This window comes from Sarcophilus harrisii, chromosome 6 (genome assembly GCF_902635505.1).
Source record: "Sarcophilus harrisii chromosome 6, mSarHar1.11, whole genome shotgun sequence".
Classification (NCBI taxonomy): domain Eukaryota; kingdom Metazoa; phylum Chordata; class Mammalia; order Dasyuromorphia; family Dasyuridae; genus Sarcophilus; species Sarcophilus harrisii.
In genome coordinates this window covers 245,329,353-245,348,043 of record NC_045431.1, presented here as the reverse complement: position 1 = coordinate 245,348,043, position 18,691 = coordinate 245,329,353, and the positions used below count along the sequence as shown (strand labels likewise).

At 50.7% G+C, this 18,691-nt stretch overlaps 1 protein-coding gene across 1 annotated transcript; it reads left to right on the top strand.

Moving 5' to 3' along the window:
• Positions 1–7,833: 7,833 nt before the first annotated feature.
• MS4A15 (membrane spanning 4-domains A15) lies at positions 7,834–15,380 on the top strand. The gene is made up of 9 exons (XM_031943661.1): positions 7,834–8,058; positions 9,237–9,359; positions 10,025–10,081; positions 10,350–10,442; positions 11,994–12,107; positions 14,151–14,260; positions 14,645–14,789; positions 14,920–15,090; positions 15,228–15,380. The coding sequence occupies exons 1-9, from the start codon at positions 7,834–7,836 to the stop codon at positions 15,378–15,380; spliced, it is 1,191 nt and encodes a 396-aa protein (XP_031799521.1).
• Positions 15,381–18,691: the final 3,311 nt, after the last annotated feature.

Genomic DNA, 18,691 nt, shown 5'->3' with positions numbered 1-18,691 from the left:
TTTACTTTTTATGGAAAGGAAAGCAACAACTTTACCCTGTGAAGTGCAGCAAATGAATGAGAGTAAGTGTGTCAGATCCCCTCCTCCAGGAGGATATTTGGGGTTTGAGGGAAGGAGGACAAAGCGCAGAGGGGAGGTAGATTTCCCCTTCCTAACTCGGGCCACCCCAGAGAGGAGGAAGAATGCTCATTTCACTGAGAAGTAAGGAAGCCAGAGCTTGCTAAGTGAACCAAGTTTGCACACTATGGGAAGGAGTGAAATCCAGGTTAGACTTTGAGATCTTAGCCACCATTGGTCCAGCAGCTATCAGTAGTCGCCATATCTCACACCTTGGTCGCCATGTTTCACATCTTGTCCAAAGATCTCTTTAGTCAAGATTCCTTTCCTTTTCTTTCCTAACACGGGCTCTTCCCATAAAGCTTTGGTGAATTGATTTGAAATTCTTCAGAAGGCTTTTAATCTCCCAAAATGAGAGCTCCCTTTTTTGTTGGACCCTTTTAAGATTTACCAAGTGTTTTCCACACATCCTCTCAATGGAGCCTCTCAACAGCTCTGGGAAGTGAGCCCTGTTGTAATGACCATTTTGCAGAGAAGGACCTCCGAGAAGCAAGGAAGTGATGAAGGGGTCCAGCTGTGGTCTTCCTGAATGCAAGTTTAGAGACTATAGGGCAGCTCTGCTGGACTCAAGGTTCTTAGACCCCTTAACAGATGGAGAGCTTGAGTGCTTGGAAGGAGCAAGTGAGACCCCCATAGTCCCCTCTCTTGGGCTCTGAAGAGCCTTCTGGCAGATGTGTCAGCAAAGCAAGCTGTGATTTCACAGCCTCTCTCCCTCTCTGGTCACACCTCCCAAGTTAGTAACAACCTGTGAACTAGGGCATTGCTCCCTCCCCTCCCTTCTTTCTTTCCTTCACGAATAAGGATCTGCTCTAAGACAGAATCCAGCTTGGAAAGGCTATGCCTGGAGAGGACATCTTCAGCCCAGTTCTCATAAAACCACTCCCTGGGCGCTTACCCCGGGTGGCCCATGATAGCTCTTCAACCATTGTCTTGAGCCACCAATCACATGTTGCCACCTGGACCCTAAATACTAGAGTTGGGGGATCTTAGGAAGGAACTGGAGAAGAGAGAATGTTGGAGCTGGCAGGAACCTTGGAACCTGAGGACATAGATCATTCCTAATGCTCTTATAATAAGCATCAATAATTTATAGAGTGCTTCAAGATTTGCAAAGCGCTTCATAAATGTTATTTTTGTTTGATCCAGATCTTGGAAGTAATTTTAAAACAAAGATGGAAGGTGGAAAGAAACGTTAGAATATAGAAAGTCCAAGGTGGGAAGCAATCTTAGAACAGGGAATGTTGGAGCTGGGAGGTAACTTAGGATGTGGAATGTTAGAATTGGGGCAGGAGCTTGAATTTGTTAGAGTTGGAAGGGATCTTAAAAGAGGGAACTTGAGATCTGAGAAGGATCTTAGATAAGGAACGTCAAAGCTGGGAAGGATGTTAGAACAGGGAATGTTAGAGCTGGGAGGTACCTTAGGATATTGAATCTTAGATTTTAGATGGAGAGCTAGGCATCTGGGCCAACTCTCTCAGTTTATAAACTGAAGCCCAAAGGAGTCAAACCATTTGGCCAGGATCATACAACTCACACGTATCAGACGCAAGAATTGAACTCAGGTTTTTCCAGCACTTTATCCACCAGCTAAGAGACAAGTCAACAGAAATATCATAACCATATGAGACTCTCTAGTTCAGTCCTCTGGTTATACCAAAAAATAAACCGAGGCATCAAAGGAGATAACAGATGTGGAAATGCTTTTTTCAGGTTATAAATGCTGCAAAAAATAGCCAAGGCATCAACTGTTATTGATGTCCGTTCTACAGTTGGTGTGGGATGAATCTCAGTGAACTCCCTGGTCCTATATGGTGGGCTCACTCTTCAGAAGTGGGGCTTTGCAGGTCACTGCATCCAACATTGCCACATTGTCAGGGAGCTAAAAGCTGCCCAGACAGGACAGATGATCCAATTTCTCGGGATTCATATTTATTATTTTCTTTTATTCAGACTTTTGACATCATATGGAATAGAGATTTTTCCAAGCTTACACAGTGAGGAAGAGCCAGGATTTGAACCCAGATTCCCTGACAATAATGATGATGATAATGATACTAATAAATGGGAACTGCAGTCTGGCCTAGAGCCTCGAGATCTGATCTCAGAGACTTAGTTGATAAGGCAAGTTCCTCACTTGATGACCATCCCTTTTACAGATGAGGAGACTTCCTCTCTCAGCACACTGCTTCAACCTTGCCATGTTTACATAACTGGCTCACAACAGGCCCTGGGTCCGCCATCATCCCATGACCCACATTCCCAGCAAAAGATCCATCCAAAGCACTTGCACTTTTATAACATCAGGCACATAATCGACAAACACTTGTTTGTCACCAGGCACTGTCCTAGGTACTAGAGATATAGAGATGACACATGAAACAATCTCATAATAAACTCTCTCATCGAATAAAAAAAATATTAACGATATTCATTTAGAAGAACAAAAAGGTAAAAAAACTCCAAAGAACCAGGGGGAAATTATGTAAAGGAAGTAGATTAAGGTGTCAGACCTTAAACTACATTGTAAGGTGAGAGCATTGATGAAGTATAAAATGGGTTATTTTTATTATTTTAAATTGAAATTTTTTGTATAATGAGATGATTCAGACCTGTTCCAATGATCTTGTGATGAAGAGAGCCATCTACACCCAGAGAGAGCACTGTGGGAACTGAGTAGGGATTACCACATAATATTTTCACTTTTTGTTGTGGTTTGCCTGAATTTTATTTTCTTTCTCATTTTTTTTTATTTTTTGATCTGCTTTTTCTTGTGAAGCAAGATAATTATATATATGTATGTCTATATTGGATTTAACATATGCTTTACTATGTTTAACATGGATTGGGTTACATGCTCTTTAGGGGAGGGGGAAAGAGGGGAAATTTTGGAACAAAGTTTTTCAAAGGTCAATGTTGAAAAAATTATCCTTGCATATGTTTAGAAAATAAAAAGAACTTCAATAAAAAAGGATTTTAAAATGTCTCATATAAATAAAACTTATGCAACGAAAATTAGAAAAAATGCAGAAAATGGGGGGGGGGACTTTCAGACATCCTTTTAGCTAGAATGTGATTGGATTGGAATAATGCTGTGGTGTAGGAAATATGAGGTGCTAGAAAAACATGGAAGGGCTTGGACTTATGATGGAGGATTCTATTTGCCCCCAGAGAAATGGATGACAAGTGAAAATAAGCATAATATGATCTTACATATATGGGTGTGAGTGTCTATGAGTATATACGTGTATGCTTATCGATAGCTGTGTATGGACATGTCTACACTTATTTGAGGTGGGAAAGGAAAAATAAAGTAAAAAGGGCATAGCAGAGAACAAAAGAAAAACAATGAAGCAAAGCAATCAGTTTTAGAAAAAATGGGTATTATTTATTATGTAGGTTTTCTTGACATTGAAAGATTGAATCCTCTCACGTTCTGCTGTGTACTAGGCAATTTTTTTTTCTTTTTGTATTTTGTATTTAAGTTTAAAATAAATTTTAAAACTTAAAAACAAACTCACAAGGACCTAATAGGGAAGGCAATCAGGATCTGTGTAAGCATGCACAGAATAAGTATAAAGAGACTAAAAACTAAATAATTTCATACAAGATAGTTTGGAAAAGATGGCATTAGCTTCTGGGGGATCAAGAAAGTCTCCCTGTACTTCCTGTAGAAGGCAATAGTTGAGCAGTGTCTTGAAGGGAGAGAGTTTCATTGAGGTAACAGTGAGAAGGGAGGACATTCTAAGGCAACTGGGATAGCCATGGAAAAAGCAAAGAGAAATTGAGACAATTAGTCACATCACAAAATGTGGGAGGGAGAGTAATGGCCAATGAGTTTGATCAATGAGATTGGGTTTTAAAAGTTAAATGGAAGCATTTATGTTTTATCTTCGATGCAAGAGGAGATCACTAGAGTTTACTGAGTAAAAGTGATGGAGGATCATGGAGGGCTAATAATGACGGAGTGTGAGAGAAAGGTTCAGGATGAAGGCAGTTTATTCATTAAGGAATAGGAATTACAGTGGGCACAGAAAAAGAACCGGGATGGAGGGGGACTTGGGTGGGGAAGAATTAAAGAAAATCACTTTGGTCATTGTAGAATATACAAGAATGATAAGAGACTTAAGACCGGGAGAGTAATAAATAATCTAAACAAGAAGGGACAAGGGCCTGAACCAAGATGTAAGTAGAGTGTGAGTAGAGACAAGAGGTCGGATGCTAGAGATATCACAAAGCAAGAAACAGTGGGATTGAGCATCTAACTTGATGTCGGATGTCAGATGTCGGATGAGGGAGAGTGAGGAATTGGGGATAATGGTGAGATTGGGAATCCAAGAAGCTGGAAAGATGGTGGTGCCATTGCCAGGAAGAGAGGAAAGAGATGAAAAAGGAGAATAGGGAAGTTCTGAAGAAAGGAGAGAGATCATAAGCATTATTTTGGATACATTTAGTTTCAAGAATCTCCAAGAGATACAAATTGGAATATCTAAGGGGAAATAAAGGACTGAAGCGCAAGAAAGAGATATATAGTTCTGGATAATTGGATTTTATTCTTCATGAGGATAATGTTCATGAGGTTCTCTTAGTAAGGATACTGGAAAGATTTGCCATTTTCTTCTCCAGAAATAGAGGGTGAGTGATTTGTTCAGGTAAGTATCTGAAGCCATAATTGAACTCAGGTCTGTTTGACTCCTGGTCCAGCAATCTCTCCACTGAGCCATCTAGCTACCATCCCTATACAGAGGTGATAATTAAATCTATAGCAACTGATGAAGTCGCCAAGATAAAATATGGAGAGAGAAAAAAGAAAGTCTAGGGCAGAGCTTTGTGGGGTGGGGGAAACACAATTTAGGAGCTGGATCTGACTGCTGAACCAACAAAGGAGACAGAGGAGACAGTGGATCTGACTGCTGAACCAACAAAGGAGACAGAGGAGACAGAAACCAGGAAGAGGGAGTGATTGAATATGTCAAATGTAACAGGTTACCTAAGAAGGATAAAGATCAAAAAATTAAGAGACTTGGCAATTAAGCCATGACAGATGGCCTTGGATAAAGCTGTTTCAGTTAAGTGATAAGCTTGGAAACCAGATTGCAAGAGGCTTTAGAGGGGGTGAGAGAAAGAGAAAGAGAAAGAGTATAAATAGCTTTTTCCGGGAATTTGACTGACTGAGAGAAAAGATATAGGCCAGTAATCCAAGAGGACGGAGTCTAGTGAAGATGGGAAGAAATGTGAAGGAACCTAGAGAAGTAAGGGTGAGGAGGAAGAGAGGGAGGAGATGAAAAAGTGGGGAGAGGGAAAGAGAGAGACTGAGAGAGAAAGACAGAGATGAGAGAGAGAGACGGAGAGAAGGAGAGAGGGAGAAGAAAGGAGGGAAAAAGGGGGGAAGGAAGGAGAGAAAAAGGGAAGGAGAGAGGGGAAAGGAAGGGGGAGAGAGAGAGGATGGAAGGAAAGAAAGGGAGAGAGGGAGAATGAGAGAGAAATGGAGACAGACAGTGAAGATGATGGAGGTTGTAGATTGCTAGAGAAGACGAGTGGATGTCATGATAGTATTAAGAACAAATATAAAGGAAATGGCTTTGGTGGGAAGAAAGGCTATTTCATTGAAGAGTTGGGGTCAGTGATAAGGGATCTGAGATAAAGAGAAAAGGAGAAGAGGAAGCTCATGTAGAATGACCCCAATTTCTCTTTTTTTAAATTAACAAGCATTTATTCTCTCTTCTTCCCATCTCTGCCCCACTCCCTTCATTTGTCAAAAATCAGATGAGAGAGATGGGAGTTGGGGGTCTGCATCTCAAGGAGAGAAGAGGTTGAAAAAGGTTTTGTGGGGCTCAAGATAATGTTTGTTGTTGATCAGTTGTTCGAGCATGTCTGACTCTTTGTGACCCCATTCAGTGGGTTGGGTTTTTTTGGTTCTTTTTGTTTTGTTTTGTTGGCAAAGATGCTGGAGTGGCTGACCATCCCCTTCTCTAATTCATTTTACAGATAGGGAAACTGAGATAAACGGGGTTAAATGGCTTGCCAAGAGTCACACAGCTAGTAAGTGTCTGAGAGCAGATTTGAACTCAGAAGGATGAGTTTTCCTGACTTCATGTCCAGCACTCTATCCACCGCACCACGTAGCAACTCTAAGGAATTAGGAAATTAAGGAATTAGGGAAGAATAAAAGGATTGCGTTGCCACAGCGAAGGCCCAGCTGGAGATGGACCCAGGGAATTTAGAATGTACTCAGGGAGCACAGTGGTGAGATTTCCCCCAGTTGTAAACCAGGGCTGAGGTCTGACAGGGGTAATCAGTGATAAGATTCTTAAGGGAAAGGATTGGCTAATGATAAGATAAAAAACATAAAAAAGGGGAAGTTCGAGCAAGGATAAAGAGCTGAGAAAATACTAAGGGGCAAAGGGATCAAAGTTCTTGCTGAGAAGGGCAGCTGGGTGGTGCAGGGGATAGAGCTCTGAAGTCAGGAGGACCTGAGTTCAAATTGGGTCCCAGTACTTAATACTTACTAGCTGTGTGACCCTGGGCCAGTCACTTAACCCCAATTGCCTTGGGGGAAAAAAGAAAAAAGAAAGTTCTTGCTGAGGACACAGATGGGTTTAGAAGGGATAAGTCACTGGAAGCGATGGAATGATGAGGAGAACTAGTGGGTGAACATCTTTCTGTAGCTGGAGTAGAGTGTCACGGGATTTAAGGAAGCTGAAGAACTCAGAGGCTAGGGAGTTGCAGAAATCCTCTAATTAATGGAAGGACAGGAGAGGAAGCTGGTGAGGATGGGGCTGGACTCCTTGAGAAAGGAGGGAGAATGAATCTAGGGATGGGATACAACAGCCAACAGTATCCGGATTGCTTTGATCTTTTAAAGGATTAATAATTTTTGAATGAATTTATAAAGAGGAAAATATACTCCCAGGAGATCCTGGGAGTAGCTGTGGAGAGTAAGGAGTATTCTGACTCCTCATGGAGGGCCATGGTGGGAAGGAAAGCCAGTGGTGGGGCGGAGATACCATCATGGAGGATCAGGGAGGGCCAATAATGGCAGAGTGTGAGAGAAAGGGCAGCTTATTCATTTGGGAACAGGAATTAAAGTGGGCACAGAAAAGAAACTGGGCTGGCCGGGGACTCTGGTGGGGAAGGATTAAAGAAAATAGGAAAGAGAGAATAGGATGTGGAAGTCGGGGTGAATTCCGCTCATGGCTGGTGACTGACCCACACAAGGATAGGGAGAAAAACGAGGGAAAATTGAGAGGAAAACAGGTGGGAAATTGTTAGTCAGAGGTGGAATAATGGGCGATAGCCAAAAAAAAATTCCCAGTCTCCAAAGTGCGTTGCTGCTGAGACTCAGGAGCTCAGTCAGTCTCTGTGGCTCACTTTGGGAGGGCCCGGCTGGATTCAAGTGCTCCAGGGCCGTCTTCAAGAGCAGGAAAGGCCATTTCACAGTAGGTCCTCAAGTGAATTAGGCGGGGAATGAGACCACGTTCTCATAATAAGCTTTTTACAAAAATGAGTAAGTTTTAGAGCTGGGCCAAAGTTTGCTCCTCTGTGTAAGGAAGGGGCTCCTTCATTGAGCTCCAGGAGCCTTTGGGCTCTCAATGCCCTCAGGGATGAGGTGGTCGAGGGCACTGGGGGCAGGGCTCCTTCTCCAACACACTACCTCCATCCCCAGGGGAAAGGTCCCTCTCCGATATGATCCTCTCTTTTCCAGCCTCTCTGGCCACCATGACCTCAACCCCGGCCACCAATGGGGTGTTTGTGGTCATCCCCCCCAACAACGCCAGCGGAATCCAGCCGGGCCCAGCCATGCTGCCCAGGACCCTGTGCCAGTCTCCGGGGACTCTGCAGTTTGAGGACCCACCATTGGGCTCACAGCCTCCCGGAAACGTGCCTCCTCAGAGACTTCTACCCGCAGAAACCTTCCTGAACGGGGAGCCCAAGGCCTTAGGGGTGAGCCCCCTTGGGGTCTGCTTTGGGTGATGGGGGGTGAAAGGAGGTGCTTTCGGGGGGGGGGCAGGGATTGAGGGAAGCTCCGGGAAGAAAGAGCATCAAGGATCTCAGAGCTGGCCAGAGCTCAGAGTGATTCTAGCCCACATCTCAACCAGAAGTTCACCAGAGATCCCTGATGTAGGTGCCCAGCCCCCACTTGTAGACCCTGGGGGGGGGGGGTCGCTGCCTTCTGAGGGAGCCCATTCCACTTCCAGAAAGCAGGTGGAGGGGCCTCTTTCCTGACATCGCCTCCCCCGGCTGCTTAGAACTCCCCTCCTTCGGGGCTGATTCTTCCTCCTGGGGCCAAACACATAAAATCTCCAGCCTCCTCCACACAAAGCCCTTCTGTCCAGGAGCGGCCCTGGCGCCTTCTGCTCCCCCTGCCCCGCACCCCTGCCCTTCACACTCTGACCTCACTCTGGGGAGAGAAGGGCTGGCAGCGATCCAAATCTGCCACTCAGAAAGTCTGTGGCGAGAGTAAAGGTCCCAAGCTAGACCCCCTCACCTCCAAACCACAGCCCCCATTACACACACTCACACACACACACACTCACACGCATTCACACACACACTTACACACACTCACTCTCACACACACTCACACACTCACACATACTCACATTCACACACAATCACTCATTCACCCTCACTCACACACTCTCACACTCACTCACACACACACAAACTCACTCACACATACATTCACACACATACTCACTCATTCACACACACACACACACTCACTCACACGCATTCACACACACACTTACACACACTCACTCTCACACACACTTACACACACTCACACACTCACATTCACACACACAAAATCACTCATTCACCCTCACTCACACTCACACATACATTCACACACATACTCATTCACACACACACACTCTCACTCACACACACTCACTCATACGCACACTTACACACACTCACACATACATTCACACATACTCACTCATTCACACTCACTCACACACACTCACTCACACTCTCACACTCACACACACTCGTTGAATTGAGTCTGGGCCCAGAAGGGCCGCTGGAGGAAGGAAGCTGCAAGGCCAGGCCCCCAGAGCCCAGGGCTGGAGGTCGGACCTCCCTGACTCCGCTGCCCCCCGGGCTCCCTGCAGACGGTCCAGATCCTGATCGGCCTCATCTACATCAGCTTCGGCAGCGTCCTGCTGATGTTCCGGAGGGGCTACGTGGGCATGTTGTTCGTGGACGGAGGGATCCCCTTCTGGGGAGGAGTGTGTGTGAGTACAGGAGAGAGGCCGGGGGACTGGGCTGGGTCGTCTCCCCCTAAGGTCCCGCTCCAGCCCCATCACCAAATTACCCCTAAGCAGGCAGGACTTTAATGCACATGGAGAGCCAACATTGCGGCACAAGAAGGGCAGCCGTCCCTACCTGAGAGACCCAGGGGAGTCCCTGCACCCCCGCCCCCACTCCATCTGAGTCACAGCCCCTTTCAGGGCTGCAAAACTCTACAAAAACACAGAAAATCCTGTATTTGGAGTCAAAAGTCCTGGGTTCAAGTCTCCCCTCACTGTGGCAGCTTGGACATGTTTGAGGATCTCTCTGGGCATTGTTCCCTCGTAAGTGGAGAAGCCAGGACTGTTCTGGTCTCCTTCTGTCTGGCTCAGTGTCCTTTCATCCTCAGGAAGAGCTGGGGGACCTGGGGGACCCAGGGAGGGGCCCTGGAGCCTCTGGCCCAAGGGCATTGCTCCAGGCCTGAGAGAGAAGGGGAAACAGGAGAAGATAAAGGGGACCCGGCAGCAGAAGAGCCCCCAGCCCTGGGAAGGTGCCCTCCTACAGGGCTCTGGGGCTGGGCACGGCTGCTTAGGGGAGCCTGGGGCCCCACTTGCCCATTCTGGAACTTGGTCTCTGCCCCATGGTGAGTGCTCCCCTCTTCCTCACCTAGTTCATCATCTCTGGATCCCTCTCGGTGGCTGCAGAGAAGCATCATACCAGCTGTCTGGTGAGTGCCCAGAGGGGCCTAGAGGGGGCACCGAGGGCGGGCCTGGAGGGGGACATTGAAGGCGGGCCCGGAGGGGGCAGCAACGGACAGTGCCAGAAGTGGGAGATGATGGAGCAGGGCATGTGGCTGAGGGACGGACATTGCCTGGAAAGCGAGGCCCTGCCCAGGCAGCTTGGCCTTTCTTGGGGGGCTCGAGGAGCTCAGTGAGGGCCACAGGACTCCTTCTGGGTCCCAGAGAGAGGCCCCTCATCACTTCTCTCCCCTTCAGGTCAAAAGCAGCCTGGGGATGAACATCCTCAACATCATCGCTTCCTTTGCTGCCACGGCCATCCTGCTGATGGACTTTGGGGTGACTAACTGGGTGAGTGAGTGGCCAAGCGAAACCGGGAGGCCTGAATCCTGAAAGCCCTGGGCCTGGGATGCAAACACACACACACACACACACACACACACACACACACAAACACCCTACCTCCAGTCAGTGTTGGGACATAGAGAACATGGAATGGCAGAGCTGAGAAGGACCCTAGAACACAGAATGGCAGAAGTGGGAGGGATGTTAGAAGACAGAGTACAGGATGCCCATAGCTGTGAGGAGCCTGATAATGTAGAACACACAACATTACAGATTAGGAACCTTCTAACCCAGAATGTAATCTATCAGAGCTAGAACCTTGGGGACTCATTCCCCACCCCAAAAGAACCCGCTCCGCAGGAAAGCTGTGCGAGCCTTTCTGAGCGAAGACTCAGAAGTTGTCTCGGGATATCCTCCACCCTCCCCCTCCTGTCTCCTTCCCTTTTCCTTCCCCTTCACCGAGAACACTCCCACATCCCTTTGTTGACCTCCAAGGTCCAGCCTCGGCTGCCACCTCCTCCCAGAAGCCTTTGCCCCAACTTCAGCCCTAAAAGCTCTCTCCTTCCTTAACCTTCTCATATTGATCTATTTGTAATTTGCCGGTGCCGGGGAGGTGGGATTTGGGTTATGGACGACTGGCAGGCAGCTTTCCTCGCCCCCAATTTCTCTCTCCTTTCCCGGCCCCGGCTCCCACACTAGGCGAGGGCTCCAGGGGCAGGTGAGCGAATAATGACAACAGTCGGTGTTTATAAGGCGCTCTCAGGTTTGCAGAGCCCTTTACCCGGGGGACTTCAGTCCTTGCGACCACCCTGGGATCTGGGTGCTACTGTTAGCCCCATTTTACAGATGAGGAAACTGAGGCTGAAAGAAATTAACTGACCTGCCCAGCCTCACACAGCTACTGAGTGTCTGAGGAAGGCTTTGAATTCAGGTCTTCCTGACTCCACGTTCAGCAGGCTACCCAAATAGGCTGGAAACGCAAGCTTTTGTGTGGTCCAGTTGGAGTTTGGGGCCCTTATAGTATAAAAAGGCCTGGAGAGAAAGGGATCCGAAACTTTCCCTGTGCTCTTGCTGCCTCCGGTCAGGGGGGTGGGGGTGGGGGGGTCGGAGGAGGCTGCCTTCTGCTCCAGATGACTGCACGTGGAGGTGGCCCAGCCATTGGGGATCTCCACAGGTGCTAAATGGCCATTGTAAGGGGCAGGAGATGAGGTCCCTGCCAATCCTGAGATTTTAGCTCTGAAGTATCATATTCTGTGTTTGAAGGTTCCTTCCAGCTATAATGTTCTACATTCTAAGGTTCCTCCCAGCTGTGGACATCCAATGTTCTACGTTCTAACATCCCCGCCAGCTCTGACACTTTTATTTCGTGTTCTACGGCCCCTGCCAGCTCTGACACTGCATGTTCTGTTCTAACATCCCCACCAGCTCTGACACTTTATCTCATGTTCTAAGGCCCCCGCCAGCTCTGACACTCCACATGCTAAGTTCTAGGGCTCCTCACAGTTCCGAACCACCTTTGACTTAACGGTTTTAGTGACCGTGGCTCTGCGTTTGCAGGACGTGGGCCGGGGTTACCTGGCCGTGCTCACCATCTTCACCATCCTGGAGTTCTTCATTGCTGTCATTGCCACCTATTTCGGGTGCCAGGCGACCCGTTCCAGCACCAATACAGTGAGTCCTCCAGCCCTTTGGGGGTCTGTCGGGCTTTGGGGCAGAGGGCACTCTGGGACAATTCCTGCCCCTTCCTTCGGGACAGCTGCAGTGGCCAGGAGAAACGCCCCTGGGATGTGAGCCCCACCTGGTGGCCAGAAGGACTCCAGGGAGGCAGCGTTCAGGGACAGGCCTGGGCTCTGGATGGCGTCTCTGCTGCGCCCGGAGCAGGGAGATCCCAGAGACCATGGAGTCCAACGATGCACTTTTAAATTGAAAACTCAAACAACCATCCCAGCGACTCAGCAAAGACCCATGGGGGGGAGGGGGGGAGGCGCCATAAGAACCACAGCCAGGATTGGAACCCTCTTCCTCTTCCTCAAAACCCAGTGTTCTTCCTATTACGCCAAGTGGTCTCTTCTACTTTCTCTAAACAAATGAGAAACAAATGGTCGAAGGCATCCAAATAAAAGCTCGGAAAACTTCCTTCCCCCCAGACTCTGCTGGCGGGGTTCATGGCCAGGTTCCCACCCTCAGGCTCATCCCCCCAAGTCTCATTCTCTTACGCTTCCCCCTTGGCAAACCCCCCCGTTGGGGTCAGAACTCTTTCAGGGGCCCCCTTTCCCCTTTCCCCATCCCCCCAGGGGCCCCCAAGGCCCTTCGCCAAAAAAGGGGAACTGTTTCAGGGGTTGAACATGGGGGCCCCCCAATCCCCAACGGGACGTGGGACAGGGGATCCCAGTCACTTTGGCCTCAATCAGTTTACACTTAACAAAAAGTTCCTTTCTGGATTTAGAATCAGGCAAGACCTGGCTTCAAATGCCCTTCAGATGAGTGTGGCTGTGGGCCGGCCATGGCATCTCTCAGCCTCAGTGTTCCTCCCCGTGAAACGGGCCTTCCGTTGCCCTTAGGGCCTTCATCACGTGGGGGAAGATCCAGTGGGCCGGGTGTGCGCTGCTGACATTCGGCATCAGTAGCTGGTCCCCAATCTCCTTGATCCCCTTGGCCCCCCCGACCTCCTGGTCCCCTCCGGCCCCAAAGGGTCCCCTTTTATGGGATTTTTGTAAAAAATGCCTTGCGGGAAGTCCTGTGTGGCCCAAACAGGCAGATGTGCCCGGTTTATCCGTGCCCGGGGTTGCTTCTCCAGCCCACAATGAAAGCTCGCGATTCTTAAACCTTTTTATTTTCAGATTCCCAGAGACTAACGCGGGGCCTGGTGTGGGAAAGTGCTCAGTCCTCAAATCGGTGTTTTAGGGGGGCTGGATGCGAGAGAGGAGGGAGGGAGATGGACAGAGGAACAGATACAGAAACAAAAAAAGGAGAAGGGATAAGGGACGGAGACACGGAAAGGGAAAACAAAAGGGGAGAAGGGGAAGGGCAAGGGGGTAGAGACAGAGAAAGAAAAAAAAGGGGAAAAAAAGAAGGGAGAGAGAGAGAAGGGGAGTGAGAGAGAGAGAGAAACAGAGGGGGGGGGAGAGAGAGAAAGAAAGAAAAGGGAGAGAGAAAGAGAAGGGGAGAGAGAGAGAGAGAGAGAAACAGAGAGGGGGGGGAGGGTGAGAGACAGAAAGAAAGAAAGAAAAGGGAGAGAGAAAGGGGGGAGAGAGAGAGAAGGGGGTAGGGGAGAAGAAGAAGAAAAAGGGAGGAGGGAAGAAAAGAAAGAAAGAAAAGGGGAGAGAAGAGAAGGGGAGGAGAGAGAAAAGGGGGGAGGAGGGAGAGAGAAAAAAGGAGAGAGAAAAGAGGGGGAGGAGAGAGAAGAAAGAAAGAAAAGGAAGAAAGAAGGGAGAAAAAGAGAAAAAAGGGTGGGAGGACAGAGAAAAGAAGGGGTGGGGAAAGGGGGAAAAGGGAAAAAAGTCCTCCCGGGGCACAGCCCGGACTTGCAGTCAGGGAGGACCAGCAGGTCTCGGGGGAGGGCCTGGGGGGGGGGGGGCTCTCTGTGCCTCAGTTTCCCCATCTGGTACAAGGTCGGCTGGGACTCCAACCCCTCGGTTTCGGCGTGAGCCCGTGGCCCCAGGGGAGCCCGGCTGACTCCCGGGAAGGCGCTCTGACGTATTTTCCCCCTTCCAGCGGTCCATGGTTTTCCTGCCCAGCGCCTTCAGCACCGACTTCAACATCCCCAGCCCGGCCGCCACCCCGCCCCCCGCCTACGACAACGTGGCCTACACCTCAAGGCCCCAGTAGGCGCCGCCCCCCCCCCAGCCCGGAGAAGCCCCCGGCCCTCCTCCCCGGCCCCCCGCTCAGCAGGCCCGGGGCCGAGGTCCCCGTTGGGAGGGCAAGGGCCTCCCCGGGGGCCGGGACCGGCGTCCTGCTCCTCCAGTCACTCCTTTCCCTAGAGACTCCCGGGGGGGGGGGGGGGGGAGGAGTCACGTGATTCCGCCCGGGGCTCCGGGGCTTCCAAGGTCCCAGCCCTGCAGCCGCCAATCCAGCTTAATAAAATCCGGGGCGGATTATTGGACCCCGATCCCTCCTCTGAAAGGAACGGATGGTTCAGAGAAGAGCTTCTGTAGCTACCTGGGAAAGTCCTGTCCGGCTCATCTCCCATATAATGGCTCATCCCCCAGGACGGTGGCTCGGAAGGCCCTGCCCCTTATCCCCACTACAGTGACTTGGAAGTCCTGTCCCGCTCATCCCCGTACGGTGGCTCGGAAGGCCCTGTCCCCTTATCCCCACTACGGTGGCTCGGAAGGCCCTGTCCGGCTCATGCCCGTACGGTGGCTCGGAAGGCCCTGTCCGTCTCGTCCCCCAGGACGGTGGCTCCGAAGGCCCTGTCCCCTTTTCCCCACTACGGTGGCTCGGAAGGCCCTGTCCGGCTCATGCCCGTACGGTGGCTCGGAAGGCCCTGTCCGTCTCGTCCCCCAGGACGGTGGCTCCGAAGGCCCTGTCCCCTTTTCCCCACTACGGTGGCTCGGAAGGCCCTGTCCGGCTCATCCCCCGGATGGTGGCTCGGAAGGCCCTGTCCCCTTTTCCCCATACGGTGGCTCGGAAGGTCCTGTCCAGTTTGTCTCCAGTACGGTGGCTGGGAAGGAAGGCCCTGTCCGGCTCATCCCTGCCGTGGCTCCGCGGCCCGGCTTTGACACTCTGGGACCCGAACTCTCTGACCTCCCCCAGGCTAAGCGCCCCCCCCTTTGACCCCCCCCCCTCCAGGGCATCTCCGCTTGGGGCGCGCAGCGCGGCCTCAGAATCAGACGCCGAGACCAGAACCTGCCCCCAGGCCTGCAGCTGTCGGGGAGGCTCTCCCAGCCTCGGGTTCCCCATTACAAGGCGGGACCCACGAGTCGGCGCCGTGAGAAGCTTTGAGGGGCTCGGGCGCTGCACCAAGGCTGGCGTCCTCTGGCCCCAAGGTTCCTCCGCCCGGAGTTCCGGGAGCGCGAGTCACCCCAGGACCCCCCGGCTTCCGGTCCGCCCCCGTCCCGCCTCCTCCCTCCCCTCCCCAGCCGCGCCCTGTTTCTGGCGGCCGATGCTGCGCTGGGCCCCTGGGAGACCCTCACAGCGCGCCTCGCACAGCCTGATCCTCCTCCAGCCCCGGAGGAACCGCTCCTGCCCCGGCCCCGTGTCCCCAGTCTGAGAAATAAAACTTGTTCGGTGGCGGGCGAGCGACTTCCTCTCTCCGAGCCTCGGTTTTCCCTTCTGTGAAATGGGAAAGAGCGCGGGAGGTTAAACTAGATCTTCTCCAGAGAGAGTTTCCCCTCGGGATCCGGACCCTGCTCTGAAGAGCTCGGACAAAGGAAGAGCCAGAGGCCCGGGGTGACTGGGAAGCTCCCTGACAGGCCCGGGGTGGCAGGGCACCAGCACGGTCCGGCTCGGGCAGCTGGGCCGGGGCCCTCGCAGGCCAGTCCTGGCTGCTGGCGGGTGCGAGGGCGCTGTGTGTCTGTCTGTGTCTGCACGTCCCTGTATCAGTGACAGGAACTCCCAGCCGTGACCAGAATTACCGTCAGCCAGCCCGGGGCCATCATCCCAGCTTCTCCCTCCTTCCTCCCCCTCCCATGGCAGTCACATGGCATGTGACTCTCCATGGCACATAAGCTCCGGGGTCGCCGGCCTTCGCCCTGCCAGCCGGAGGCGTGAGGGGGAGACCTTGGACCGCAGCCACCCGGCCAGTGGGAGTCTCTCCAGCGCTCCCTGCCCCCCGGACCTTCTCCCTGACCCTCGCCTTTCTCCCACGGACATCCCCGTTCCTTTCCCTCCCCTGGTCTTCCTTCTCAGTGACCTCTAGGGACAGAGGCCCTAACCTGACTGGGCTCCTCATCTGACTGGTTTCCTCAGCTCCTGGGTTAGCGTGACGGGACTTCAATGTGGAGGAAACTAGAAATAAGCTCCTCTCTCCGGCGGCTGCCTCCAAAATCCGTCACCCTTTCCGTGGTCCCGCTGCCTCCGGCGCTGACTGACCCGAGCAGTCCCTTTGGTTCTGATTTAGCTTCCCAGCCCCCAGTCCCTCAATCTGGGCTGGGCAGGACAGCCTGGGCCAGGAAGCCCGCTGAAAGGAAAGCTCCTTGCCAGCTAGCGGGGGGGAAGGGGGAAGGGCTGGCCCTCCTGGGAAAGGAGACTCGGGGTGTCCAGGAGGACCAGAAAGGACCCCCATGTTCTCTAAAGTTGGAATTTCTCGTGGAAGTTTATCTCCCTGGATGGCGAACCTTCCACTCTCACAGCCCTGACGAATGGCCGCCTCGTCTCCAAGGAGAACCTCCAAGGATCCCACTTCTAGGAGAGCACTGATAGCGACTCACCCTGAGCATGAACTTGATGATTTGAGGGAAGACATAAAACAAGGAATACTGGATTTCGAAGTCGAGTTAAGTGGGACATGGTCTAGATATCCACTGACCCATTTATGTAGCATCACATCCCTGCCCTGTGACTCAGTTTCCCCAGTTGTAAAACGGCAGGGCCAGACACATGATCTCAAGGTCCCTTCCAGTTCACTCTCAGTTACACAAGAACAGATTTTTTTCCCCCGACAATGCCTGTTTGTTACTAGGGCTTTATTTCTTTGTGGGGAAGAGAAAATAAAACACCTGCTAAATGAGGGAGAAAATACAATTTTAATAAAAGGAAGAAAGAGCGTTACCTCTGGAATCCGGGCCTGAGATCCAACCCCTGCCTCCGTGGGTCGCTTACCACCTACCTGCCCTGAGAAGTCACTTCTGTGCTCTGGCTGATGAGGTCCTACATCTCGCGGTCCACGACTCGGGCGGTGGGCAGGCGGTCGGCCTGAGGAGGAGCCTGGCTGCTACGATGAGAAAAGAACCTAGACCCGAATGCAGAAGGCCTGGAGTGTGGCCATGGAACACCCGGGGCTCGGATCTCTCAAACAGTGACTAGAACTCGGATTCTGCAGAGCCGAATGGAGACTTGGAATCGGGACTGAGTTCAAATGCTGCCTCTGTGGCTCACTGCCTGTGAGAGCTTAATTAACTCACATTTCGGCCTTGTTTTCCCTCTTCTGTAAAACAAAACCCTCTAAGCTCCTTCAAGCCCTCAAACTGTGAGCTCAGATCTCACAATGGGATTGTTGTTCAGTTGTGTCCAAGTCCTTTGGGGTTCTCTTGGAAAAGATCCTGGGATGATCTGCTATTTCCTTCTCCAGCTCATTTTACAGATGAGGAAACTGAGACAAAACTGGTGAAGGGACTTCCCAGATCCTACAGTGTCTGGGGCTGGCTTGGGTCCACTGTACCACCCAGTTGTCCCAATTTCTTCTGTTCTCCTTGGGAGAACATGGCTTTACTCTCCCATTTCTCAGATAATGACAAGTACTCTAGACCTTCTTAACCCCCATCAGCCTCTATTCCCTCTGCTCCCACCATCCAGAGCAGTACTGATTACTCGGTCTGGGACCCTCAGGCTTCTGGAAGATAGAAACTGATAAAGAGTCTCTTTGGGAAAGCTGCAGAGGAGTTAGTGGTAATAGTATTAGCAATAACAACAACAAATGCATTTATATAGTGTTTGAAGGTTTACAAATCACTTTACAAATAAGATCCCATTTGATCCTCACAACAATCCTGGGAGGCAGGTGTTATTAATACCCCCATTTTACAGATGAGGAAGCTGAGGCTGAGAAAAGTCAGATTTGAATTCAGCTCTTCCTGGTTCCAGGTCCAATGCTCCATTCACTGAGCCATCTGGCTGCCATAATAAAAAATCAGTTCTCCTCATTCACTGGCCAGCTACTGGAACAACCAATTGGTCTTTGGAGAAAATGCTAACGAGATAGTACAGTGAATAAAGCACGGGGCCTGGCCTCGGGAAGACATGCATTAAATCTGGCCTCAGATATTCATGAGCTATGTGACCCTGAGCACTTGCTGGTCTCAGTTTCCCCATCTGTAAAATGGGGATAACTTCACCTCTCTCCCAGGACTGCTTCAAGATTTTATAGTGTTTAGCTCATAGTAGGTACTGTGTTACCTATTATTTCTCTTAGTCTACTTGTGTCTTTAAAGACAATAAGAATATCTGAAAAGGAGTATCTTTCAGATGCCCAATCAGAGGGGAAGGAACAAAAAACTTCTTAAAATTATATCAGCTAGAGAAGAAAATAAAAGAAAAAAATTTAAAGGGTCTTGAAAATCTCTCCAGTTTGAAGAACAACATTATTTCACAACATC

Excerpts from the sequence above, each read along its gene's own strand:
- MS4A15 (XM_031943661.1), top strand. The coding sequence starts at position 7,834 with ATGACCTCAACCCCGGCCACCAATGGGGTGTTTGTGGTCATCCCCCCC. Across the intron at positions 8,059-9,236 it reads GGGAGCCCAAGGCCTTAGGG|ACGGTCCAGATCCTGATCGG; the intron begins GTGAGCCCCCTT and ends GGCTCCCTGCAG. Across the intron at positions 10,443-11,993 it reads ACTTTGGGGTGACTAACTGG|GACGTGGGCCGGGGTTACCT; the intron begins GTGAGTGAGTGG and ends CTGCGTTTGCAG.